General features: G+C 41.6%; 1 protein-coding gene across 1 annotated transcript; it reads right to left on the bottom strand.

The window, feature by feature from the left end:
- Positions 1-121: 121 nt before the first annotated feature.
- Positions 122-27,143, bottom strand: ELAC2 (elaC ribonuclease Z 2). The gene is made up of 24 exons (XM_048488045.1): positions 26,799-27,143; positions 25,408-25,458; positions 25,217-25,287; positions 23,655-23,719; positions 22,651-22,708; positions 22,221-22,289; positions 20,716-20,856; positions 20,235-20,293; positions 19,006-19,064; positions 18,845-18,917; positions 17,906-18,018; positions 16,961-17,059; positions 15,189-15,327; positions 15,013-15,098; positions 12,623-12,738; positions 11,168-11,264; positions 10,486-10,624; positions 8,248-8,286; positions 7,978-8,087; positions 6,584-6,683; positions 6,381-6,501; positions 6,020-6,098; positions 2,269-2,413; positions 122-1,042 (listed from the first exon to the last, which is right to left on the bottom strand). Exons 1-24 carry the CDS (start codon positions 27,038-27,040, stop codon positions 821-823), a joined length of 2,493 nt encoding a protein of 830 aa, XP_048344002.1. The 5' UTR covers positions 27,041-27,143; the 3' UTR covers positions 122-820.
- Positions 27,144-27,484: the final 341 nt, after the last annotated feature.

The following is a 27,484-nucleotide window of genomic DNA, read 5'->3' as shown; positions in this document are numbered from 1 at the left end:
GTCAGGAAATGTAAGTTTTCACATTTATATCCCACCTTTTCTTCTCCATGGAGCTCAAGTAGGTGTTCATGGGGACTTCCTGAAGTCCTGCCTCCAGACACTATGCAGACCACAAACCTGCTTAGCTTCAGCAAAGTTGCTTTATTGTGTGTCTTCAAGATGATACCCAAGAGATTAATATAATCATTTCTCTAAACACTGGATGCAAAATCTTGTAGTTACTGAACTAAACTGGATTGGCAGAACCACACAATAAGTTATAATTACTGGATCCCTGATTTTTTAAAAAATAGCAGCAAGTATCTATAGCATTACACTGCAAATAGCAAAGTACTGCAAGATTAATCCAAGGTATTTCCACAATTTCTCTAGAGGCATCCATAGTTAAAAACACAATATACTTTCTCCTGTGAAAGTCTTGTCTCCTAAAATGCTTTTAAGGAATAAGCTTTATGGGGGAGGGTCTCCACTCTTGCTGAGGTATTCTGATTTCCCTTGGTCAAAACCTTAATTATTACTCATCACTTGTGTCAGATTTTTTAAAAGGAACTATTTTCAGCAATCAGGCAGATGGACAGTGAGGATGAACCTTGTCTCGATGCGCCAAGAAGTGCATTTTTGCCAGCTCTGCAATTAAGTTCAACAAGAATTCACCTGTATAAGCAGCGTAAGTAAATTTCCAGGGGGGCCACGAGCAAGTAGAGCTCAAATATGCTGATGCCACCTTCTGGAACCTACAGTGCTGTGCACTGCATGTGTCATTCATAAGTCACTCTCGCCCTAGCAAGAAAGGCACAAAGGCAGCCATTTGCTGCTTTGCTCAGTTGGCAGTTTTGAGTTTTTTGTTTGGTGCTCCATGAGGGTCCGTTCCATGTTCCAGTTTTGTTTTAGCAATCCGGGCCTCAGAGGCTTTTACTGCCTCTCTGAAAAGCCGCAGCTCTCGTTTCTCTCGTCGCTCTTCCATCTCCCCAATCTCATCTGCAAACAAGGCTTTCAGTGGCAGAATCAGCTTTGGAATAGCTGCAAAATCACCAAAACGCACCTAGTGACAGAGAAATCCATATTACTATTTGAAGTAACAGTGCACCATTTTCCCTCCTCAGCATCTTAGTCCACACACTCTTGGAATAGGGCACATGTGTGTAAGGCATGTTAGAAACACAATATTGTATAGTGACTAGAGTGCCAGATAAGGTCTGTGGACGCAAATTCAAATTTCCACTTTACTAGGGCACTCATGGGGTGACTTTATCTCTCTCAATCAACAGGGTTATTTTAAAAATAAAATTAGGAAAATCTTGTGTATTGCCCTTAGAGAAAAGCAGGATAAAATCTGACAGCTGGCATGTGTTGGCCATCTTTTGAGCACTGGACAGATATTCCCCATGAGGAGAGAGATCAGTGCCATTTCTGGACTGCTGAAATATGGTACCACAACCTTTTTTTTGGCACTTTTTTTAAAGGGTTGTGATCAGCATCAAGCACTTTCCTGCTAAATCACAGGCAAGGCATGCTAAGGAAACAGGTGTGACTTTAGAGAGATGGATCTGTGCTCCAAAGTAGAGATGAAACACATGTATTCAGTGCAACCACCTTCTCATGAACCTTCCATTACCCCCAAAAAAATCCTTGCCATGCAGTCTTCCATCATTAACACCCTGTGGCTGGTCCAAAGCCTGACTTAGAAAGCACAGTAGATATTTTGTTCAAGAGTTCAACGTCCAGTAGGAAATGACTCAGAACTTGTGTAGGGATGAGCTGCTGATCCAGCAGCGCCGTAAGTAGAGCGCTGGCACACCGGCGCTCCTACGGTCTTCTGGTCACACCGCTCCCCCACTCCTCACCCCCCGATGAGTCACGGGTCATGAACCACCTGGCTCACAACCACCGGGCGTCCCAGACAAAGGGACAATGGTCTTGCCCCCAGGTGAGGATTAGGCCCAGACGCTGATGCTCCTCTCCGCACGTAGCAGCCAGGTGAGATCATGCATCACATGATGATCTCTCAGTCTCCCGCTCTCCCGCTCTCCCGGATTTCCCCCCGTTCCGCCCTTCTACACGCCCCCGCTAGAATCATAATAAAAGGTGCCAGGAACCAGCACGCGGCAGAGTCGCTAGGAACATCGACACCAAGGGCCCGCTGCTGGTGCCTCTCCACCAGATGGTTACCACCGGCCTCTCGCCTTCGCTTCTTAGTGCTGACCTCGCGGTCACGACTACAACTTGAAAATCTGGAACTCCTACCTGACAGCTCAAATCTCAACTCACCTGCATGTGATCAAATGCAATCCCAACCTTTTCACTGAAATCCTCACTGAAGAGAGGGATTTTAGCATAGCGCTGGCTGAAGTGATTAAGCATGATGAATTCTGCATTCATCTTCATCCCAACTTCAATTGCCTGCGAAGTAGTGCTAAAATACAGGAACAACAATAGTTAAAGTACAAGAGAAAATAAACTGTTAAGAGGATGGAAAAGAATATTAAAACATCTAACTCTCAACATGACCAAATCTGTGGATGCTTAACAGAGATTTAGGCAGTCAACAGACAAAAAAGCTAATTGTACAAACCTGACAAATGCTCCAGGTTTTCAGAAATATCTGAACTTAAAAATATATATATATTGGGAGTCAACCTGCACCCCCCACGCCCCCCCAAAATAATAGAAGCAGTGCCTGTAGCTTTAACAAATTAATACTGTAGCTATCACTAGGCAACCACTAGCCTTCTAGCCTTGACTTCTATCAGTAAAAGCAGAAAGTGAAAGATATGGCCCCTTTTCCTGGGCTGCTTTGTTCTTTGAGCAACGACTCATTGGGGCCAAGTCCAACAGCAACTACTGGGTGACTTGCAACCACATAACTTGCATGATTAATCCTACAAAAACCAGTGTGATGTAATTGTTAGTTTCAGACTACGATCTGAGACCCATGTTCAAATCACCACTCACATGGAAGCTCACTGGGTGACCTTGGGCCAATTATATATTGTCAGCTAACCTATTTCACAGTGTGTATGAAGTGGAGTTAAGGAGAATGATATAAAATGCTTTAGGTCCCCACTATGGAGAAAGGCAAGGTATAATAGATATAGCTGAAGATGGGGGCAGACAAAAGGTAGGTAGTTTGGTGGGCTGGGAGAAGCAGGGAAAGGTGAGGAAATTGGAGCTCATCTGGAGGAAGGAAAGGAAAAACAGTGTTGGGAGAGGATAAGAAGAAAGGGAGGTGCCGCTTTGCAAGTCTGTGGGTTCCCCACCATGCAACTGGGGCTGGTACTAAACACCTTTCCCTAGGTAGAGGCTGACAGGAGGAGTGATAAGAGGAAAACTGAAAACTGGGGAGCAGATGTAAGGAGGATGACTGTTTGGTGGGAAGGAGAGGATAAAGATGGAAACAGGAGAAGCTATGGAGACTTTCATGGAAGGGAAAGAGGAAATAATGGGGGAAGGAGTAATGAGATGTCCTTCGCAAGCCTTTGCAGGCCCCCCACTTGTAAAACTATAAAAGCCAAGATGTCACTTGCAAGACAAACATCTTCCTACACGATTTAAGAATTACAACAGCTATTGTAACATGAGCAGAAATATTCTGTGACAAATGCGTATTTGGGCCTCAGAAGGCCAAAGCTCCTGCTGCAAACCCACTGGGAAAGCAAAGGCATCTGGCAAGGAATCAATGTAGACATTAAAATCTGAAAGTATCTTTGAATCCCTCAGGCTCCTCCACTTAGATCAGGTAATACAAAAAGGCTCCTTTCCCAATAAGAAAGAATGAAAGATGACATGTAAGCCATCTGAGGCATATGGAGGTGCTACTGATTCAAACATCCTTGAATTATGTGAGCCATTCACAGGTGGAACTGACCAAATTTTTAAAGTGAAGTTAATAAAGGCTAGGGTTTTCCACTAACAGAGGATCTGTGATCAGATCTAAACAAGAAGTAAACTCCCTTTTGTGAAAAAACTTAAACAGAAGGATTTTGGTAACTAATTTAAGTGTTCTGCCTTATTTAATTTTTAAGAGTTCGCATTTGATTACTTTTTAAAAAAAAATCAGAAGGGATTACAAAAGCAAAAGAAAGATTTCAGAGAAAAGAAAAAATAGATACGGAATAATAGCAAGGAAGAGAAATACGTTTAATTCTATTCGAAGTCATGAATTCTACTGATTCTCCTGATAATTTACCATCTTCATGGCAAGATGTTCATGGCAAGATGTTCATAAAGAAATTACCATAATCATATAGGCTTATTTCTTTACTGAATGTGGACTACAACTTTTTACATCAACAATGACAACCAGATTGAGATGTACAGATTCATGAAGACCAATTCATGAAGATCAAATTGGATTTATTCCTAAAAGATATATGAAGGACAATGCGCGTTTTGTTATTAATGCCTTTGAGTATGTCAAACAAAAGAAAACTAAAACCAACTTTATTTTCCTGGAAACAGGGTTTTTTTGATAATATTTAATGGGACTTTAAGCTGATAACAGAGCATCTTAAAAGTTTCATGTCTGGATTCACAGTATATACACTAAACAACAAGCTAGTGTGTTAATAAATGGACTTTTAACTGAACAGCTTCAAATTGAAAAAGGCACCCGACCAGGATGCCCCCTATTTCCACTGTTATTCAATCTTGCATTAGAGGTGTTGGCATCGGTAATCATGCAAGACCACCAAATCATAGGTATGAAAAGTCGGAAGTGAAGAATTCAAAATGAAACATTATACAGATGATGTAGTGTTAGCAATTGTGAATCCACAAATATCAATTAAACGTCTGATGGATCAGACAGAATTATATAGATCTTTCTCTGATTATAAAATTAACAAAAGGAAAACAAAGAATTTTTTCATATGTGGGGGACTTGCAAAAAGGCAGGAAAAAAGGGGGGGAATGATTCACACAAAAATACAAAAAATATTAAAGAGTAAATTTCAGAAGGATCCAAAAGTCATGCTATGAGGTATTTGACCAGAGAATCTACCAAAACAACAAGAACGATTTCTGTACTTTCTGTACTTTTTAACTGCAGCAAGAGACACAGTTGCACCCAGTTGGAAAATGGAAGAACATCCTACCCAGAAAAACTGGAAAGATAAGATGAGAGAGTACTTTATCATGGCAAAACTGACTAGCCTTGTTAATACAAGAGCAGAACATGAATTTAAAGAAAAATGGGAGTTCTGTGTTAAATATTATACAATGAGAAACTTTATCTAGACAACTGAGTTGTTAATAAGTTGTCATAGTTTATGTGTTTAATTTGTATTTCCCCATCTAAAATGCAATAACAGAGATAGAATTAACAAAATTGTTTTTTTCAGTATAATAATCAGTTAAAGTGACTAAGTGTTGCAGATCCATGTAATTCTATAATTACTATTTGTATATTTTTTTCTTCTCATATTTGATTACTTCTGAACACCTTTTGCTATTTTTCATTTCTTTTTAATGCCATGTACATTTTTAGAGCTTTTGTAATAAATCATTCTTTCATTAGAGCAATAATAAAATGTATTTGGCTAGTTACACAAGAGGCTTACAGTAAAATACTCCAGAGAATGAAATAATTACTGAGGCTTGTATGAACTTGAGACCTTGGCTTGGTCAAATACATGTTTGTGAGTAAAATGCCATAAAGTCACAGCCAACAAATGGCAACCCCATAAAATTTTCAAGGCAAGAGATGTTCAAAGGTGGTTTGCCATTGCCTTCCGTTGCATAGTGTTCCTGAAATTTCTTGATAGCTTCCCACTGAAATATGATCCATGGTCAACCCTACTTAATAGCCAAGATCTGATGAGATCAGGCTAGCCTGGGCCGGCCAGGCCAGGGCAGTCAAACAGATGGATGGGATTATATGCCAGATTTTTATGCCTGATGTCTGATGCCACCCTTCAGTTTCTACATGCTCTCTAGAGCAGACTGAATTCATGACAGCTGGGACTTTTGACTTCTCAATGCTAAGAGAAACTGTTGACACTTAACTGCTAGATACTTTTACCTGTGTGTCTTCTCTCTAGCCTCCTCTTCCAAGCCATCCTCCAGTGTAGCTTCATGAATCAACAGAGAAGCATTTTTCCCTATGCAAGAAAATATGGTCACCAGATTTGTGCGATAGGGGTTAGGATTTTTCTAAGCACATGCATATTGTTATACAAAGGGCTTGACTTTCTTCTCAACATTTCATACAAAATATACACTAAAGAAAGGCATAGATCAGCTGCATTAAAAGTTGTCTCCTCAAAGACAAAGAGAACGACTGCTTCTTCAATGTACACACCATTCTCACTTCTTACAAAACTACTCCAGATTCATTTCCTTTCTTCCTCTTCCCCCATCCCCCGTAACAATACAAAACTTACCCATTTCAACTAAAACCTCACATGGCATAGTGTCACCAGAATAGACAACTTTCCACCCAGATTTGTGGACCATTGAACATCCAAAGGCATTTTTACAATGCCGGACTTCACATGTCTGAAACTGAATCAAAGCATAACACATTAAATCGTTAGCATTCCCCTTCAAGTGCTTCTTCTGCTATCTTAACCCACATCTACCTTACCTTTGCAAAGTCATATTTCTTCATAAGCAAATTAATGAATGTCCTTGTTTTAGGTTTAAAGACATCAGCCCCTTCCATTAGAAACCGGGCAGGAATCATACTGCAAGAAAATGAAGGTGGTGCCATAATTAAGCCATAACTACAAATCTTTTTTTGCCAGAATTGAACATCTCAACTTATCCTGTTGGATTTCTTTAACATTTACTAACTTTGAATAATTTCACAGAGTAAAATTTAGGTAGCTTACACACACCCTAGTATCCAACATGTTAAACAGAATCAGATGAAAATGTCTGGAATTTTACCTGATGTCCAAAAAACACTGCTAAATTGAATAAAACTGTTTGGAGCTCTCATCTACGCACTCTTGTATTCAGTCATAAGAGAAAGGAAAGACCTCTCTCTTCACAGCAAGACTTTTAAACACTTTCCATAAACCAAATTAATTCATTTGTCAATGATGAATACTTTTGACCAAAATTTTCAACCTCTTTGAAGCTCAGAACAATACATACATTCTCCCAAAATTGCTAGAGCCTCGACAAAGCAAATTATTCATTTTCACAGCCTAACATCTGCAGCAGCTCACCAGAGATTGACTCTGTGTGACTCTCTGCTCACAGCTTTTGAGTTTAGAAGAGATCATGTCAAAGCCCATGCTATTGACTTCTGTTATCAGGAACATCCAGAAGTGGCACAGACACAATGCAATGTTGATTACCCGTGTTGTTAGATACTAAAGTTTAGATACTAAAGTTTAGTAAATCAAACAAAGACAGTCTGCTGTGCATTCTGAAGACCATAATATACTGAAAATGCCAAAGTACAAGCTTCAGACTATCTTGAGCAGGGTGGAGGTGGGGGAGAAGACAAGGCCCAACCATTGAATAAGCTACATAAACTGTTTGACCACTTCAGATTATTTGCCCCTCACAGGAAGTTTGTCATGAAAATGTCAATTTCTCCAGGGAAAAATGTGCTCTGAAGTCAACTAAAGGTGTCCTAAAAATGGACTTATAGTTCTGGGTGGAGTTTCAGGCATCAGAGTGCCCAGACATCTCTCTTAAGAAGAAGTACTTCCTTGCTCTTACTGAGGCTGCTCCAAAGAGTTGCATCCACTCCTGAATCCTGAGGAGAAGGCAAACTTAAATAGTTACACCTAGTCCTGAATGAAGAAGTAAATGTGTTCAAGATAGCTTAAGACAGATGGGAAAGATTCCTCAGAGGCAAAAAAAAAAGTCTGAGCAACTTGTGACAATAGGAACTGTGTTTCTATTACTGCACAGCAATACACCAGGCACAGCAATAAACTAGGCAGTAGTGGCAGTTGATAGGTAACAACCAATAGTTCAGTACTTCACACTAAACCAAAATATATGGCTGTACCAACTCACCTGATGTGCTCTAGAATTTCTTGGCAATGGTCGTTGTACTGATGTAGCCATGTCATAATCTGTGTGGGAGCAACTACTAACACTGGGCTGTAGGGCTGGCCGCGGGCCATCTGAGAGCAGAGAAAAGACAGTGAGAGACAATGGCAGAATTAACAACAGAAACAGCAGATCCAGAGGCAAGGACCAATCCTGACACACACTACCACTGATCCACTAAAATTGCCATAACCCAATAAACCCCATTTTTTGCTTTAAAACAACAATACTTACAAATGTTCGATGTCTATGCAACAAGATATTCAACAAGCCCTAGGAGACAGAAGAATATCCAATGAAACAGCAGCCATTTCTTTACATACTTCTCATTAAACAACAGTAAGAATTCGTTGGGTATGACTGCCATTCAATTTTTATTTGCTTTTTCACAATGTTATACACAATGTTATACACAATGACATGCATTTTATACTATTCTTCCCAATATGTTTAGGGACCAGGATTTCTTCTCCTGCATTTTATCCCCACAAGAATCCCAGTAAAGTGTCTGGCTTCTCAGTCTGTGAACTTTGCAACAGAGTGGGGATCTGAACCCAGGTTTCTGTAGTTGTAGTCTGGCACTGCTTCCACAACACTGACTCTTAGTCATTCAGTCCCTTCTACAAAAGACGTAAGATTATGCTGCCATACAATGTGATTCCAGAACTACATTGTTTAAAGAAAAGGAGAAAAAGACCAGAGCTTGAGGACAACTTCACTTTCAAAACAAAAGGAACTTTTGCTTCTTGCCATCGGATATAGCAGTGGTGGCGAACCTTTGGCACTCCAGATGTTATGGACTAACCCTAGTCCATAACATCTGGAGTGCCAAAGGTTCGCCACCAAGGGGATATAGTCTCAGATAGGAAAGCTATTTAGGGCAGTACAGTCTTATAGTTTTTCCATGGTAGGTTTGCCATAATTGAGACCTAGTTATATAGAGTGACACAGGCATGCTTCGGCTGCAGTGAGACATCATGGTTTGTAACATAAACAATTCTGGGGCCTCCACGCTCCTCCTTCCCCTTGCAGGCAATAGTATAAGAAAGACTTGTTAAACCTGTAGTTTGCCAGGGCATCTGAACCACAAAATAGGATTTGTTCTCCTCCCCTCAAACCAAAGTGATTCCTGTGGAACATCTGCAATAATAAACTCTGGTTCATGGCAAAAGCAGAAAGAGTTCACTAGATCATCATGCACAAAGGGAGGAGAGAAAGCCATGAGAGTTATTCTCATAGCCATGACAGCCACTGCTGTGCAGTGCTTAGTAGGGGTGTGAATTAGGATATGCTGAACCAAAAAAAGGAGTCATTGAAATGGAGCCAAAAAAAGCATTATTCAAAAATCTGCAGTATGGCTGCTGGTGCCTTGCCTTACATGAACAATTGATAAAGTTTGGGTCAGGGGGTCCAATTTTATGAGGCCCCATTTTTCTTCTACTGGAAACTATGGAGGATGAATGGAGACACCCTCTTTGGAGGCCTATAAAATTGGACATCCTGAGCCACTCTTTACCAAACTTGGTGGTTCTTTTAAGAAAAGTCACCAGCAACTCCACTGCAAATTTGGTGCCATGACCTTAAAAAAACTTCCACCCACAATTCCCAATAGAATATATTTAACCCCAAAATCTTTGGAAATCCAAAAAAAAAAAAAGAGTCAGGGGAAAAACCCCATACTGGTATGGAGATTTTACTTTTTTCAGATTTGTCAAAAATGTTCAGGTCTAATATACCAAAATCTGAAAAATAATGAAAAAACACCAGTCTATAATTTTACTGCTTAGTGTGCCAGAGCAAGATCTGGGAACCCCAAGTACAAATTTCCACTTATTGAAATGGAAGCTCTTTGGGTGACCTTAGGCTGGTCAAACATTCCCAAATTCAACCTATTTCACAGGATTGTTGCTGTGAAGATAAAATGGAAGGGGGAAATGCTGGATGCTGACTTGGGTCTCCATTGGAGAGAAAAGCTACATACAAATACCTAAACATTTATTTAACTTGCTTTATCATTATGTCTATACCTTGACTTCATGTTTGAAAGAAACTATAGCAGGAAGAGTGTTAGGATTTTACAAAATACCTGCTTCGTTAATTCAAGCAAAAGTTAACTGTTGAAGTCACATGACCAGAATCACATGAGCTTCTGGAAAGATCTCTCCTTTCTTCTTCCAGCAATAGAGGAGAGACAGACACACAGGCACAGATAGACTGCACAGACACCCAGACTGAGCACTTGCATAAAGTTTCCTGTTCCTGTATTTAGTGTAAATTTATTCATTATCTAGTAAAGTTCTACAAAACAATTCACTCGCATCTCTTATTATTATTATCATTTTATTATCTCTTATTATTTGCTCTGCTAATTCACTGCAATACAACAAAGAATCATGATATAAATGACACTTTCTTGAGGACACTGATACAATGTGAAATGGTGGAGAATGCCCACCCCAATACAATACTCACTGTATGGTGATCTGCATGGATATGAGATAAAAACACAGCCCCAATGTTACACAGGATTTGGTCAATGTCATCTCCATAATGGCGGCAAAGCTGGCCAAAGGTTCCTTCACCACAATCCAGAATTAGAGACTGGGTGGCACTAGCAAGAGAAGCAGATGCAACTTTGTACTACAACGACCAGTGGCAATATGGTTTATTTCTCTCTCATCATGCAATGCCACAGGACAGAGCTGAACTGTTCATATGACTCATTTCTTCTCTTTCAAGAAATTTATGTGAACATAATGGAGAATAATTGATCAATTATTTGTTACAAACCATGGCACTTTGTTACTAAGCTGAGGAGACCAAGGAGGTCAGTTTCAGCAAAGAGATTAGCTCAAGCATATATTGCTGTGCTAGCTACCTAGAACAGACATTTCTATTTCGTGGAGACAGACCTATATCTTCTGTTATAAAGGGATTATGTGATAGTATATGATGAGCGCTTCTATTAAAAATTCATGCACCTTTCTGTCCTATCTGACAATACATAGACCCAATAACACATACTACATTGAGAGAATGCAAAAAATGCATGTTAGGAACCCATCATTTACACACTCCAAGACCATGCATTCCTTCTCCAAAAGACTAGTGCCTTCCCCCACCTACAGACACCACACCACACGTTGATATATACCTGACATTTATCAGTGTTGAGCTGACATTCCGTATTTTCATTGGGACTGCAGAGCCAGTTCCTAAAAACACAACTTCTGGATACCTATCGACATTTCCTAGAACAAACAGAAAAGCTCTTGAACACTTGCAAATCAGAGTCCTGCATTATCACCATCAATCAAGATTAAAACAGCCTACAAGTATTAAAAAACCCCCATAAAAACAGACAAATTCAATCATGTTATCCACGTCCATTTTGAACTAAAAAAGAAAGAATGGGCAACTGCAAACACGGCAAGTGTCGTGGGCAAATTATCTGACCCTGGAATCTCATACAACAGTCTTCACATTCAAAGCCACACTATGTCTCATGCATCTGCCACAAGCCTCAGAAACCCAAAAGAAAATTCAGAAAAAGAATCCCCTCCAAGATTTATATCCTCTCTCCACCCTCCCTTCTTGGGCAGCACAAATAGAGGACTATTCTACTTGGTATGGGAGTTATATTAACTGGGGACTCAAACGGAAGTAAAATAATTTGGTTGGCCAAGTACCAATTTTAAGGAAACACTAAGGAAAGGAATCAAAGCCACGGTGACTATCTTTCTCTCTATTTATGCCACAAAAGTGGAACAAGACACTGAGGCCCCTTCCGCACATGCAGAGTGCACTTTCAATCCACTTTCACAATTGTCTGCAAGTGGATTTTGCTATTCCGCACAGTTAAATCCATCTGCAAAGTGCATTAAAAATGGATTGAAAGTTCATTATTCTGCATGTGCAGAAGGGGCCTGAAGGTCTACAGCAGCAAAATTTTGCAAGCACACATCAACAAGGGTCGGGCAAAGAAATCCCCTCACAACGGCAGAACACGACCAAAAAGGGAAGAAGACAAGCGTATATCGTGGCCCTTATTCCCAATTTGAAGGACAGCTCTCATGGGACATAAACTTTACAAAGGCCCCTTCTGCACATGCAGAATAATGCACATTCAATCCACTTTCACAACTGTTTGAAAGTGGATTTTGCTGCTCTGGACAGTAAAATCCAGTTTCAAAGTGCATTGAAAGTGTTCCAATCTGTTTCCACAGCACTGAGATGTCAGGTATGCTGAGCATTACATTTCCCCAGGGTGCCCCAGAAGCTGTTAAAACATCTAGAGTGCCTGGAAAGGGGGAGGTTCCTCCCTGCATACCCACTAGCCCTGAACACCAGCTGCCACAGCAGAACCCCCCTGGTGCAGTTAGTGGGAATTCAGTTAGTGGCTCAGGTATATTATCTGAGTTTGAGAAGAAACAAGGACTATAACGATAACTTTCATAGATGAAGCTAAGCACGAGATGTCAAAGCTCATACTTCAAAGTCCAGGAACACAAGCTCTGAAACTACTAAAACTTGTCATGAATGAAAGATGCAATCTGCCCCCTGCACATTTTCAGTAGTCTTCTTCAAGCATAAGACAAAGACTGTTCACCTGATGCCGGTTTGACTTGTAAGCTCTCTTTGCACTTCTGCACGCTCTCCTGAAAATCAGGCAGCTCCAGGGCCTCAGCTATAAACTCAGCAGAATTAGAAGCAACAACAGCCTCTCTGAAAAAATGCAAAGTTAGGACAGAGGTGAAAATTAATCATTTTTATTTGTCAGGACAAACCATTTCCATTTTTTTGCAAGCCAATCTTACTCCTATTTAGAAAAACACCACTCTTCAGAAAGTATTTGTCCCTTTCACTTAAGTATATCAGCTATACTGCAAACAATCCTTCAGTCTGACCCTTCCCATTTGAGTAACAAAAATGAGAAGCACTCTTACTGGATAAGGGATACACTTCTGGGTGGCAGTGTGTGTGTGAACAAGATCTTGGACCACAGGTAGACTGTAAACGGAATATGAGCGGCAAAAAAGGCTAATGTGGTTTTGGGTGTATCAACCAGAGCATAACATTCAAATCACAAGATGTCATAGTTCCAATGTGCACCACATTGGTCAGGCCGCATTGAGAGTAGTGGGCCATTCTGAAAGCTTTCCTTCAAACAGGATATGGACAGAATGGAGTGGGTGCAGAGGAGAGCAATGAGGATGAACAGGGGACTGGAGAGCAAGCCCTGTGAGGAAAGCTTGCAGGACCAGAGAATGTTCAGTCTGGAAAAGCAGAGGTTGAGGGGAGGCATTATTGCTCTCTAAGTATTTGAAAAACCATTACTCAGAGGAGCACAGGGAGTTCCTTTGCTTGGTAGCAGAGAATAGGACTTGCAATAATGGGTATAAATTTCAGGCAGAAAGGTACCAGATGCACATTAGGAAAAAATATTCAGTCATCACTAGAATCAGCTGCCTATGAAGATGGTGGGCTCCACCACACTGGTGATCTTCAAGCAGCAGCTGGATGAACACTCGTCAGGTTGATTCCACATTAAGAACATAAGAACATAAGAAATAGCCTGCTGGATCAGACCGGAGTCCATCTAGTCCAGCATTCTGCTACTCGCAATGGCTCACCAGGTGCCTTTGGGAGCTCACATGCAGGATGTGAAAGCAATGGCCTTCTGCTGCTGCTGCTCCTGAGCACCTGGTCTGCTAAGGCATTTGCAATCTGAGATCAAGGAGGATCAAGATTGGTAGCCATAGATTGACTTCTCCTCCATAAATCTGTCCAAGCCCTTTTTAAAGCTGGAATAGTCCATGGCTTCCTTCAAACACTATGATTCTATGTAAGCAAAGAGTACAATTCTAAACCTGATATTATTTTAAACTTACCACACACACTTCTGTGTGCTACCTAACCCTAACCCTGTTACACAACCTGTTCTTCATGTAACCAAACAGCCCAACAAACCATCATTTTGCAGCTCTGTTGAAGAGTCTTGAAAGCAGCCCATGGTTTCAGATCACAAATGATGGTAAAGAAGGAATGAGACTACTCAAGACACAGAGCTTCATGTTGGCATTCTCCCCCTGTATTTTGTAACACCTAATGTAATGCACGACATGCAATCACACTGTTGCCCAGACCCATCAGCCAATGATGACATACTGTGCATCCCCAGATCCATCAGCCATGAACATGACACATGCATATCACATATTACATTATTTCAAACTGAACGTTATAAGGAAGAAGGACGAAGGAGACAAGACATTATCCTTGGGTTGAATTTCATCAGTGACCACCTGTTTCTCTAATTCAAGGTGCTCTCCAAAGACATAAGACTCTTACAGCCCTGTCCTAGGGGAGGGGGGGATCAATCTCCAGATGTAGCACAAGCTTGCACTGGTGGATTTGTCCTCCCCAGGGCACTTACCCCAGCAGAGGGGCAGAACTGCTGTTAAGCAGATGCCATAGCCCTCTGAGGTGCCCAGACATGGCACAGACCACCACATCACTATTCCCACACTGCTGCTGCCCTGCTGATGCAACGGGGGTGTGCTGCAGGTATTCCTGCGGTGTATCTGATTATAGTCGGCTTCCAACCAGACTTTTGCCCTGCAAGTGCTGTAGCCACTGCCTCAGACTTACACTACCCAAAAGGGTGGAATGAGTTCAATCATCCACATGAAGGGCTTTCAGGCAGCCGGGGAGGCTTTTTAAAAATTTCCTTACACTGCCTGAAAGCCCTCTGTAGGTGGTGGGGTGGCGCAGCAGCAACACCCTACCCAGGCCCCTTGGCCTTTGGATGCAGCTGCCCATTTCTGTGTGAGTGGAAGGTGCCTTGCACTAAAGGAACGCATGCTCAGATGGACTGAAATAATGGCCTTCAACTGGGCTAACATCTGTTTCTCCCTTTTAGATGATATTATGCAAGAGAAAAAAAGCTCTGCACACTTTCCACCTCAACCCAAAACAAAACATTTAAGAAACACCAACCTCTGCCACTCTGACTTGGGCCTCAACTGGTACTTGAGGAGGCACTCTCCTCGCATAACAGGCACACTGAATGTGGCTCCTTCTTCCTGATGGATGGACAAGACAGAAAAAAACATAAAAAGTGCTACCACACCTAGTGAGAAAGGTGTGCTTTCTAGTCAGGCCAAGACTTTTACCTTGCTCTGGTAGCTGGTGAGTAACGGGAAAATCTCTGGATGGATGAGGTTGAGCTGGGTTTGAATTTTGTGGCTGCGAAGATTGTGCACCGAGTTGGAGTTCTCATTAAGAATCAAGTGCTGAGTATCAGCACCAAATCTGGTGGAACAAGAAGCAATATTGATTGTCTGATTTCATTTAAATGTTGGAGATGGTGTTCGATACCCTAGATCAGGGGTCTGCAATTGGCCATGCTGCCAGGGGGTGATGGGATTTGTAGTCCATGAACATCTGGAAAGCCGCAGGTTGCAGACCCCTGCCCTAGATAAAAATAAAGCTCGAGTTGGGTGGGGTACATCCCTTATAAATACCGTAGCATAGTAATAGTTCTTACTGCTTACAACATATTTCAGTTGCATGGTCCACACCCTAGTCATGTAAAACATTTTAAAGCTGCCTTTCCGCTCAGTAAGGGTCCACAAGGCAGAGAACATAAAAAACATTAAAACAAAAATACAGTTAAAATTAGTTTTAAAAAATCAATCAAAAACACAGCACTAGAAGGAGGGCAAAAAACCTTTATTGGAATATTCCACATGAAACAAAATGGTCTTCACCTGCTGGCAAAAGACACCACTAGAATGAGATGAATCTCGCTGGGGAGGGAGTTCCAAAGTTTTGGTGCCATGATGAGAAAGCCTTTTATTCAGATGGTGGGGGCACCTGAAGCAGGGCCTCTCAGAATGGAGTGAGCAGGTAGGTTTGTCCCAAGCCATACAGAGCTTTAAAGGGTCAATACCAGCACCTTGAATTGAGCCTGAAAGCAAACTGAAAGCCAGTGTACACAGAGTAAGTCTAGAGTGATATCTCACTGCAGTCAACATTCAGTTGCAGCACTCTGTACCAGCAGCTCTACCATGCTCTCACTTTTAACACAAATCTTTTCCTCACATGAATTATGCTAGAATACTTGGGTTTTTTTTCAGGGCACAGTTTATTCCCTGACAGAACCATTACTATCTTTTCATCTTCCCTCTGAGTCGTGTTAATGAACACTTACACAGTGAACAGCACAATTATTGGGGTTGCACACCTGGGGCCTGGAGATCTCCTGGAATCACAACTGACCTCCAGACTACAGAGATCAGTTCCCCTGAAGAAAATGACAGCTTTGAAGGGAAAACTGAGGCATCACACCCTACTGAGGTCTCTCCCTTCCTCAGGCTCCTCCCACAAGCCTCCAGGAATCTCCCACGCATCGTTGGCAACCCTAACCATTACACTAGTAAGGAAAAGGACCAGACAAAGATGGACATGGAAGGTTCTACTCATGCAAGTTACAGCAGCCAATCTGTAGGATTTTCATCCAGACAAATCTGCATGCGCAGCAGGCAAATTGCAGAAATGGCACAATGCAGTGGCTGGCAAGGCCTGCTTTCACTGCAGTCCTGAACTCACTAAATGGTCCTAGCCTCTCATTTCTCCCAATCCCAGTCAGCTTCTGATCTGCAAAAGCATTAACATACATGAGAGCTGTAAGGATCACTGAGATAATGTTTAAGAAGCACATTCAGCACTCAAAAAGCATTTACTACACTAGTGCTAAATATGGTCATTATCCTTCAAGTCAGCACCATGACATCACTATTAGCCATGTCAGTACATGATAATGAAATCCAACACCTGCCTTTGACCTAGCTCCAGCCCAGTTCAGCAACTTATGCTAGATAACAGGGGAGATCATTTGTCAACTGAATGTTATGGAGTATGCATATTCCACCAAGACACAAACCTTTCTAGCCATTGTTTATACCGACTGTCCCGTAAGACAGGCTCTGGGGTTATGTGGACAACCAAAGCCACAGGATTCTCCTGTTCCCCTTCTTGATATCTGCAACAAAGCATTCGATATGTAAGTAGTCATTAGCAGACTGTGCTGTAGCCACAAAAACCCTTGACAGAAATAAAGCAACTGACAGTGGGGGAGGGGGGTACAAAACTCATGGGAGGGATAGGATCTTGGGGATGGTGGTGGCTCCCTCCCTCACCAGCCAAGGTCAAACACTTCTACCTGTAAGCCCTTAAAAATCCAGACTGGATTCCTGGGGGCAACTTCACCCTTCCTGCAACATTATCTCGGTGTTACTTGAGAAGACCAAAAGAAAAGTTTTGTTCTCACCAGATAACTGGTACAAAGTTGGGAGGTTCTAATAAATTAACATTCATAAGTCTTCCCCCACTTCAATTTAAGCTACTATAAAGCACCTATTCTAATACTTTCATTTATGTTCTCTTTACATTTGATTTCAAAGTTCTTTATGGACCAACCCCTAAAAATGCGGACTTCAAAAATCTGGGTGTCTTAAGCCCCATGTCTTCCAATACTGTCACTAATTACCACAATATGACAATTCCAAGCCATACAAGAATAAAATACTATTAGAGTCTTCTGCCTATGTAAAACTGAAAATGGCTCACTGTGGTTTCAAATGATGTACATTCTCTCAAGGAATCTCTACTCCTTCAGCCTTGCTATTTCTGTACGTCCCATACTTACTAACACTTTGGCCTATTCTTATGGGTCAATATGAAAACTTCATAAGGAATGATCACTGACTGGAACAGGTACAGTCAACATCATGGAAGAAGATCCATGCTCCCAGCACACAGGTGACAAGAAATGCCACTGTTAACTCCTCCCAAACCTTAAAGGCACATGTCCCCATCTCAGCCATACCCTCGCAACGTGGCATTTTCACAGACTGCATCTACAAAGCCTTCATGAGGACACTCCACTACAATGAAGACTGCACCTGGGTCTCCAGGGGTGCAAAGTTCTTCAGCTAAGATCTGCAACAAAGCACAGAGATAAGCAGTGTGATCAATGGGCAAAGATCCTGCCTCTTTCTATTAGTCACTAATCCCATATGTGCAGAACAGTTTATAGCAAATCTGGGCTCAGGGAATGGCTGAAGAAGCCAGATTGGATGGGGAAGTGAGGAAAAAATGTAACACGATCACGGCACTTTGAAGGCCACGGGTTCAGTCTGTCAGTAGAAGGATGGGGTAGAGACCACTTCAGTCAAACTGCAGCACAATACTTCGTTTAAATGGATTTAAAACTCCAATCATCACAAGCGTAAACTACAAGTGTTCCTAAAATATGCTATACTACTATCTAATCCATGCTACTGTGGATGGACAAGCTATTTAAATTCTGCTGTAGATGTCCTGAAGACAGTATACTTAGGGAGAGAGTACCTAAAACGGCAATTTGAATTTCAGACCACACCCACTAAAGAGGAATGTCAGTTTCTATTCTGAGAGGCCCCTTCACATCTTTTCGTTTTCCAGGTTATTAGATCAATTCCTACCCAGCACAACCTGAACTGTTCAGAGGTTCTCAATGATAGAGGGGAATAAAAACAAACAAAAACACTTCAAATGGTGCTTCCTCACACTTATCAAGTTTAAGTCCTGCTTAGTTATATCCATACTGTTTTGACTAAAATCTAAAAGCAAAATTAGATACCTCCAAGAGTAACAATTCACTGGAATGGAACAGAATTTATGTGGTAACATTGTTTTCAACATACACACTGTAGCTGTAGCATGTAAGCCACCTTGAGCTCACAAGCTAGGGGGAAAGGGTTCTTAAACATTTATTTAAAAATACCTCTTTGCCTTCAAACATGACACTCTTTCCATCCTTTACAGCTGCGATGATAGGAGCGATCGCTGCTGTGCCCCTGAAAGAGATAATAAAAATTTAGCCACCTGTAGAGGTGAGAGATCCACCTGTCTACAAAAGAGTAATGAAAAATATTGTGCACTTACACAGGCAAGCCAAGATCCTTTGCTTTCAGCACCAAAAAGTTGCCTTTCTTTGGATGGAGCTGTGTGGTAAATAATGTTAATTTCATTACTTCTTCCTAGTAACGCTTTACATTACTTAAAAGGGTATGAAACAAGTTGATGTCACAACAGACAAACCCCCCAAAATGTCTCCAAACAAACTGAACTTATTAGAACCATCAGAAGAATCAAATACTGAAAACACCTCTAAAGATCCTCCCAATAGGAAGCCATGTTCAGTCAGATTCATAAGTAAGTGATGTAGTATTTTAATTGAAAAACATCTTTTTTGAAACTACTAGTAATCTGTTCCTTCAATTTAAAGTTCAGTGAGCAATTTGAGTGATCTTCATAAAAAGTGTCAAGAAAACCAAGCAGCTGTACAAGCAGCTGTACAAGCTCATCATTCACTGAGTTTTAGCGCTAAAGTTGGCAGCTTCATATTTATCTGCGTAAAAAAAGATGGGAAGACAGGGAAAGCAGCAGTACAGCATGCAACTACATACATGTAACCTTTAACGGCATAAGAGGTCCAAAGTGAAGATACACAATTAAAAGAATATAACACACTTATAAAGAAAGGCGTAGTGAAAATGGCAATTACAAGCTTTTCAACAGAATTGTGATAGCATAATAAAGAAACTTGGCCATCGTTTCCAAAATGTGAAAATCTTCATGATTCAATGAAAATACTGTCTTATGCACATCAGATAGGCAATCAGTGCCCACAAGTAGAGGAAGTAATAGTTTTGCCCTACAGTACTATACAGTGGGCAATGGTGCAGTACACGTTCCACAGATTCTTCGCAATTCTTAGCACAAATAGAATGTCTTTCATGATGTGGGAGTTTTAGAACCCTCCCCTGAAGTAGGGCTGAGGGTAGAACATTGCATCTTGCAAGAGTTAATGCATGCCGGAATTTGGGTTCAGCTAATAAATATAAATATGTAGCTGTTACAAAGGGGCTGAAAGGAATCTTGAGAAAAAGAAGGGAGCAAAACTTTTCTGCTTTACAGCATGCAACTAATATGCAGCCTAATTCTCTAAGTCTTTCAAAGCAATAGAATTAGTCAGGAAGCAAAAGCATTACCCAGGAAATCTGATTTTTTAGGAAATTATGACTCTCTAGGTAGAAGACATTGATCTGGTTGGTAAAACAACAGAAGCATTACAACAGTTGCAAGACCTTATTCAACAAAGCAACCCTTACCTTACAAACAAATGCAACAACTAAAGATGGATCACTCTGGCCAACTGGTTTGCTACCATCTTAAAAAAAAAATACACATACACATACCAAAAAGAAAGCACAGATTATTTCAGATTCAGACTGTCCGGATAACTCTAAAATTAGAAGCACCCCTCCACTACTAAAGAAAAACACCAGCAGGAAATCCATAATCTTGAAGAGGGATGTTATAATATTCAGTTGATATTATCTTACCAAATTCTACAAAACCCCTTAAATTTTGCTCCCAGGGGAGTGGTAATAAAATAGACACTAATCTCATCTGATATTAGCCGTAGCAGCCCCCAAATAGTTCACAAAGATGACCCACCACTGAAGCTTGGTTAAAAGAAACTGGCAAGTGGATCCAAATGTATTAGAGGAAGCAAACTGTTGTGCTGTCACCCCCCACCCACAGCCTGACAACTCTCTACCAAATCATGAGAAGCCAAGGCTCCCTCACCCATTTTGTCAGGGGATGTTTTACTGCTATGCTCTTTAGAGGGAGAGCTTGGTCCTGAGTTATGCATTTGATTAGTCCCATCTGCTGGTGATGCAGCTTCAGAGCACGCAATCTGCCTTTGGTAATTTATGGGCTTCTTTCCTATATCACAGAAGAAAAAAAGAAAAAGATTAAGAAGAAACACAAACGCACGTCTTTCCAAGGAACACTGTTTAAACTACAAATTTCTTCTCTGCTTAGCCTTGCTTTACTTTGTCCTTTTAGGAACATATTTATGTGGATGCAGCATATTTGACAGAAGTTAGTAGGTTATCGTTTAACTTCATTTCTGGTTTCCAGCAAAATAATCCTATTGCTGCTGAATAAGCAATTTCTCATCATAGCCACCTATTTTAATTTTGATAACGTAACAAAGTTGGGTGAGGTGAAATACATAGCCTACATCAGGTGTACACTTTTTGTTTAGAGCGCACTTTCAACGGGTCAGTCTTGACTACAGGGAGTAAATAAACACAGTAACAATGTATTGTCGAAGGCTTTCACGGCCAAATTCAACTGGTTGTGATGGGTTTTCCGGGCTGTGTGGCCGTGGTCTGGTGGATCTTGTTCCTAACGTTTCGCCTGCATCCGTGGCTGGCATCTTCAGAGGTGTATCACAGAAGGAAGTCTGTTACACACTGTGTCCAGAGAGAAGGGAATGTTTGGGGTATATATTGTCCATGTCCCAGGGTGGGGAACCAATCAGTAAGTGTTTGGGTAGAACATGTTATGCAAAGATGTGGTTGATAGTATTGTATTGCGGGTGGGCCTTATGAGTCCAGTGAGTGATTCACCTTTTCATGCCCTGCAGCAGCAGCAGTATTGAAGATGACAGCCACCGATGAAGGCGAAACATTAGGAACAAGATCCACCAGACCACGGCCACACAGCCCGGAAAACCCACCACAAACTCAGAAACAATTGGGTATTGGGTTCAGATAGGAGAATCCAGGTTCAATTCCTTGCTTGGCCATCAAACGCAGTGTGGACTGGGCAAACCATTGTCTGTCTCTCAATCTTACCTGTCCTTACAAAGAAAATATGAAGGTAAATATAATATGTATATTGTACTTTGTATACAAACCAAACACTGGAAAAGAAAAACTACATAATAGAAAGGACCAGATGGAGCAGCAGCTTCCAACAATACCCTCCATAGCCAAAGTATGTGAGATAGCATTTATTGTACATGGTGAAAGGCCTTGAAATCAATCACAGAACCCATAAACCATAAATAATAAATATCACCATTAGACTATCAGATCTAAAAAGGCTGCATGGCCAAAACAGATGCTGTTCTTAGCTCATGTTTGACTTGAATTGTGCTAGTGAAAGCCAGCAATTTGATTTTTAGATGGCATTTCACCTTCACTGTTTTATGTCACAAATCAGAGATTCACCATAGCACTGCTACCAGGCTCTACCCATTCATTTCTCACTGTCACAATCAGTACACTTTTACTCACCTACCAAGGGAATCTGATAGACAGTCATCGTTTCATCCTCATATTCTGGATCAGAATGGGGTCGCACAGCTGAAAATAGAATAGATCAAATGATAAATTTTAGAATGGTCCCAACAAGTACCTCTTTCTATATGATTAATAATGGAGCTGAATAAGAGCATGGGAGGTTTGGAAAAACTACCAAAATAATCCACCAATAAATAAAACCCCTCCTGTTTCAAGGCTTCAATAATTTTTTTTGGCAGATGTCTCTACAATAGGTATGGACATGGTCAGATGCCATGCAGTAAATAAATTCATGACAAACAGCAGCAAATATGAAGCGCAATCCTGTGATCTCCCTCCTGAACAAGAGGATTACACAATCCTTGGCCACAGCTGGTTATTAAATACAGAAGCTGGTTATTAAATACAGAAGTGCAGCTCCTACCTAATTCTATTCCTTTTAGTGGGCCAGAAAAAACCTTGATTGCCTCCAGGTACTTTTCCTAGAAGAGATCCATAGGAGAAAACCTGTCATTAACCACATCATATCACAATACTGTAAAGTAAAATATCAGCAGAGATTATTCTTATCCACTTTTTGGGCTGAACAAGGCACACTTCATTTGCTTATCACACAACAGCAGTTGACATTGCCTGTACTACCACACGTGTGCCACATCATCCACACAGGTGCAAACTACAAACACTTCAGAATTATAAAACCATTGCAAAAAACAGGACAGAAAGGAGAAAAGACAAGAGCACATCAAAATGTCATTTTCAGAGATCAAGATATAGATGTTAACAAAAAAGCAACATAAAAATAACCTTTACATACTTAAATCTACCCTTCGCTGTCAGTACGCACAATGCCAAAGAAGATGAGTTTGGATTCATACCCCCTCTGTCTCCTGTAAGGAGACTCAAGGAGGCTTACAAACTCCTTTCCCTTCCTATCCCCACAATAGACACCTTGTGAAGTAGGCTGGGCTTAGAGAGGTCTGAAGAACTGTGACTAACCCAAGTTCACCCAGCTGGAATGTAGGAGTGGGGAAACAAATCTGATTCACCTGATAGGACTCCACCACTCATGTGGAGGAGGGGGAATAAATTCCAGTTCTCAGATTAGAGTCCACTTGCTTTTAACCACTATACTACACTGGCTCTGAAAGAGGCTCAGCCATTCTCATCCACACCCCCAAACAACCCCAAGCAAAGCAAAATTTCCAAATATATCTACTAAGAGACACATGAGATCTCCAAAGGATAAAGGATAGACTGAGCTCTGCAAATTTGCTCACATCCACTAAGCAAATCTAGCCCTGAGAACAGAACAAAAGGACTGCAAAGGCAGCATCAGTTTGTACTGTTCATTACTGAGTAAAGACTTTTCATTCTACATAGCTGAACAGTTACATCAATGAGTACTGCAGAAACATAGTCACTCACCAGTTGTGGTGGTCCAGAGAGCACGCACTTTGGAACTCCTGTTTCTTTTAAGGTAAGGATCATTCCTGGAAGGGGAAAAAAACACAGAAATTCTGCTTCAAAAATGTCTTACAGTTTTAGGTTAAGAAAAACCTTAACAGTTATGGAAAAACAAAGTACCCATTCAGATGCTACTATAATATGTACGTATATGTCCAACTAAATGACAAAGTTGGTAACGTTTTTAACGTTTCAGAAAAATAACAGAAGGGCTGAATTAACTGCAGAAAAAAATAGGCCAAAGAACCTACAAGAAGTCAGCTCCTATAACTGCATATCATATCACGGTTTCCTCTGAAGAAGCTTTATTGAGAAACACATAAGGATTTTTAAAAAACCTGAACAATAAAATAAGTAAGTAAGTAAGTACAAAACAAACAGAACATAGAGCACTGGAACTTGAATTGGACTCAATCAAATATTTCTCTCAAAGCCTTCTGAGTGACTTCAGAGCTACAACAGCTTTTTATCTGTTCTACTTAAATGCTTTTCCAAGGCCAGGAAGGGATTTTCTGTCATGAGTTCTTTAGGAAAATTGTACCCTTACCAAGAAAAAATGGTACAGGAGATGAGTGGCCTATGCCTCGCCACCAAGAAGCAAGTCATATAACTGGTTTATCTAGTTTAGCACAGTCTACTCTGAATGGTAATGGATAACATCTTACCCACTGCTGCCCAAGATCCTTTTACCCAGAGATACTACTGTCTAAATTCAAGAACTTCCTGCATGCACAGCATATGCTCACCTATTAAGTTACAGTCCCTGACCTACCAGAAAAATGGCTGTAGCGAGTGGCTCATCCCTACAAGCTCTGACCAGTATTTGGCAGCTTCTGGCAGCCCAGTGAGAAGTACATAAGACAGCGCCATTAGAAGGAGAAAACAACGACAAGGAGGCGAGGAGAGGGAGGACAAGCACAAAGTTTAAAAGGAGAGTGGAAGATACAGGGAGCAGGCTGGCGAAGGAGAGGTGAGAGAATAGCCAGGGAAATGGCTTCAGGAGTCAGGCTAGCAGCTGGAGCTGCTGAAGACACACACGCAGGAGCAATACAGAAGTGTCTGGAAGCTTTAGAAGCAGCTGCCAAAGGAAGGACTAGGACAGTGGTGGCGAACCTATGGCACTCCAGATGTTCATGGACTTCAATTCCCATCAGCTCCTGCTAGCATGGCCAATTGGCCATGCTGGCAGGGGCTGATGGAAATTGTAGTCCATGAACATCTGGGGTGCTATAGGTTCGCCACCATTGGACTAGGAGGACTGTGGTTAACTCCAACACAGGAGGCAACACACAGGTGTGGAAAGTAGCAGACAAGGCTGAAAGACCTAAGAGAAAAAGGAAAGAGAGTGGAGTGTTGTGTGGTTTCCGGGCCATACAGCAACCACACAACACTCCAGTGATTCCATCCATGAAAGCCTTCAACAATACAAGGAAAGAGAGCTCTGATAATAATGAGGAGAACAAACAGTTACAGCAGAATTGCAAATTAAATTAAAACAACAGTAGAATTGCAAACAAACTCACCAGACAGACCACCAACATTGGCCCAGTTCATTCTAGTAATAAAAATGTTGTCTAAGCGAGCCACTTTCAACCTGAAGGAAGAAAATATTAATATGAAATCAGAATTTATCAAAATAGCTAGGTTGTTTTAAGGACTGCCCCCACCTCCCCGCCCCCATCCATGGCTAATCCTGTCACCAAATCAGGCTTACTTGTGCTCTTGCATAAGGCGCTGTACTCCTTCTCCACAATTGAAAAGATACCTGAAATTAAATATATTATAATCAGTAAAACCATTCATTATGACTATAACCAACGCATGACTACTAATGACTCATTCTCTACTGACAAAATGAAGCTAGCAACAACATAGGAAGGTGCAAATGAATCAGAAATGTATCACCCTATTCCTTCCAGCAAATAAAAAGACACAGTGATATTTATGTCACTCATATCAGTTTCAGGTGAAAAAATGACAATCAGAGCAAAGAAATTTTATTTGGAAAGCTGTATTTTGGAGTTTTCTTCAGTTTGTCCTGACTAAATAATGCATTGTTATGACTCAGAATAACAAGGCTGAGCACAGTGAAATAGTACTGTTAGCCAGAACAGACAGGGGACAGGAGAAGCAGCCGGTAATATAAGCAGCCTGAATGGAACTAAATTTCTTGCAGTAATTAAGGTCAGGATACCTGAAAGTTTAGATTTCATAACATGCCATCTTCTGAAGCAGACAGGCAAAACTGTTCTTTTGCCACTGGGGACATTTCTCAATAAGGAAGAGTCCTGAACTCCTTGGAGAGCAAAAAGTAATACAACAAATAAGGCCATCACCTGGATCTAAACGTTACATGTTGCAACCCTCCAGAGGACTTCAAAATATGGAGTGTAAACCAGAAACTTCGCAGATAATCTTTCTACTATAATGCAGCATCACCATTGGTTAGAGCAGGCTTTGGAAATCATTCCTACAGGACAGCCAGTGTAAGAGGTTTAACAGAAAGCAATCCTACCCATGCTGTTCCCAGGAAAGGGTTATTAAGATTGCACTGTTAGTCATTAGGGGAAAAAAATATTCTGAAGTCAGGAGGGGAAAGAGAACACCCTATGTGAGAAAGGAGGACCCATGAAGCAAGGCTCTATTGAATAAGCTCCAGATACCTCTGCTACTTATTACAACAGGCTTAACGAATGAGTGGTAACCTCTGTGGGTATGAAACTATGGAGAACTTCCAAGTGTCAACTTTAACAAAACTGATACCGTAGTGAGAAGTACCCCTCGACAGAGAATCTGTGCAGAGCATGACGCACCACGGCAGCAAGACTCCCGAGAATATTGAATTAGTTTGACAAGGGGCAGGGGTGGTAAGCATGTGGTTTACCAGAACTAGGGGACCCGGAAGGGCATATGATTTCTCTGTTATTTATTACATTCTTATCCGTTTTCTCTTCCAACGTGGAAACTAACGCAGATGAAGCCGGCTTTGCGAGAGGCCTCCCATCCAACCAGTAACTAACCAGTAACTAACCTATCTTTCCGCAACGAGATGACTGCACCACGTATCCCACTCCCCAATATCCCGTAGGAAAGGATCCCACTGACCGGTTGAATTCTGAGAACACATAGAGCGCGGCTCCCGCGTCTCGCGTCCCAGCAGCCGCCACTTGCACGAAGACGGTTCGAGGCCCGTTGCGTGCGGAGGCCCCAGCGGCACCTAGGCGCTTCTCCCGCGCGCGCAGGTGACGCAGCGGGTCTTTGGGCGAGCGCTGGCGCCGGGGCGACGGAACAGCGGCTCCCCCACCAGACATGGCTCTGACCGTCGCCCGCAACCACCGCCTCCACATGCAGAAACCGACAGCCACGCCAGGAGACACGGAGGTCTGCACGCTGACAAGCCTAGAGCGTCTCACGGACCAATCCTTTCCTCGCTCTCGTCGCGTGCGCCACTCGAACTCCCAATGGCCAATACCAGAAACCGGATGTGTGTCACGTGACGCGCCTTGGCCAACAGTATACTTGGTTCACGGTACCCTTGTCATGTGTACCCAGGTCTGTGGTTAGTTACTGGTTGCACCGCCCACAATGTGTGTTTTTAAAAGAACTTTGGTAGAAGAGACTAGGATACCGACTGCTCAGCGGTGACTTCCAATTCGAATCCGGAAGTTATGTGCCACTCTACCTCTCTGATACCGAAACATTCTGGAAGAGCACTTCTGGTTTTAGATGTCTCTGTGGTATGCCCAACACATCCTGTAGGTAGGGTTTCCGAGACAAGAGATAATCAGACG

This window comes from Sphaerodactylus townsendi, linkage group LG03, assembly GCF_021028975.2.
Source record: "Sphaerodactylus townsendi isolate TG3544 linkage group LG03, MPM_Stown_v2.3, whole genome shotgun sequence".
Classification (NCBI taxonomy): domain Eukaryota; kingdom Metazoa; phylum Chordata; class Lepidosauria; order Squamata; family Sphaerodactylidae; genus Sphaerodactylus; species Sphaerodactylus townsendi.
This window is presented reverse-complemented; position numbering and strand designations above follow the sequence as displayed.

Excerpts from the sequence above, each read along its gene's own strand:
- ELAC2 (XM_048488045.1), bottom strand. The coding sequence starts at position 27,040 with ATGTGGAGGCGGTGGTTGCGGGCGACGGTCAGAGCCATGTCTGGTGGG. Across the intron at positions 22,709-23,654 it reads TCTCTGGACCACCACAACTG|GAAAAGTACCTGGAGGCAAT; the intron begins GTGAGTGACTAT and ends GATCTCTTCTAG. Across the intron at positions 22,290-22,650 it reads ACTAAAAGGAATAGAATTAG|CTGTGCGACCCCATTCTGAT; the intron begins GTAGGAGCTGCA and ends TTCTATTTTCAG.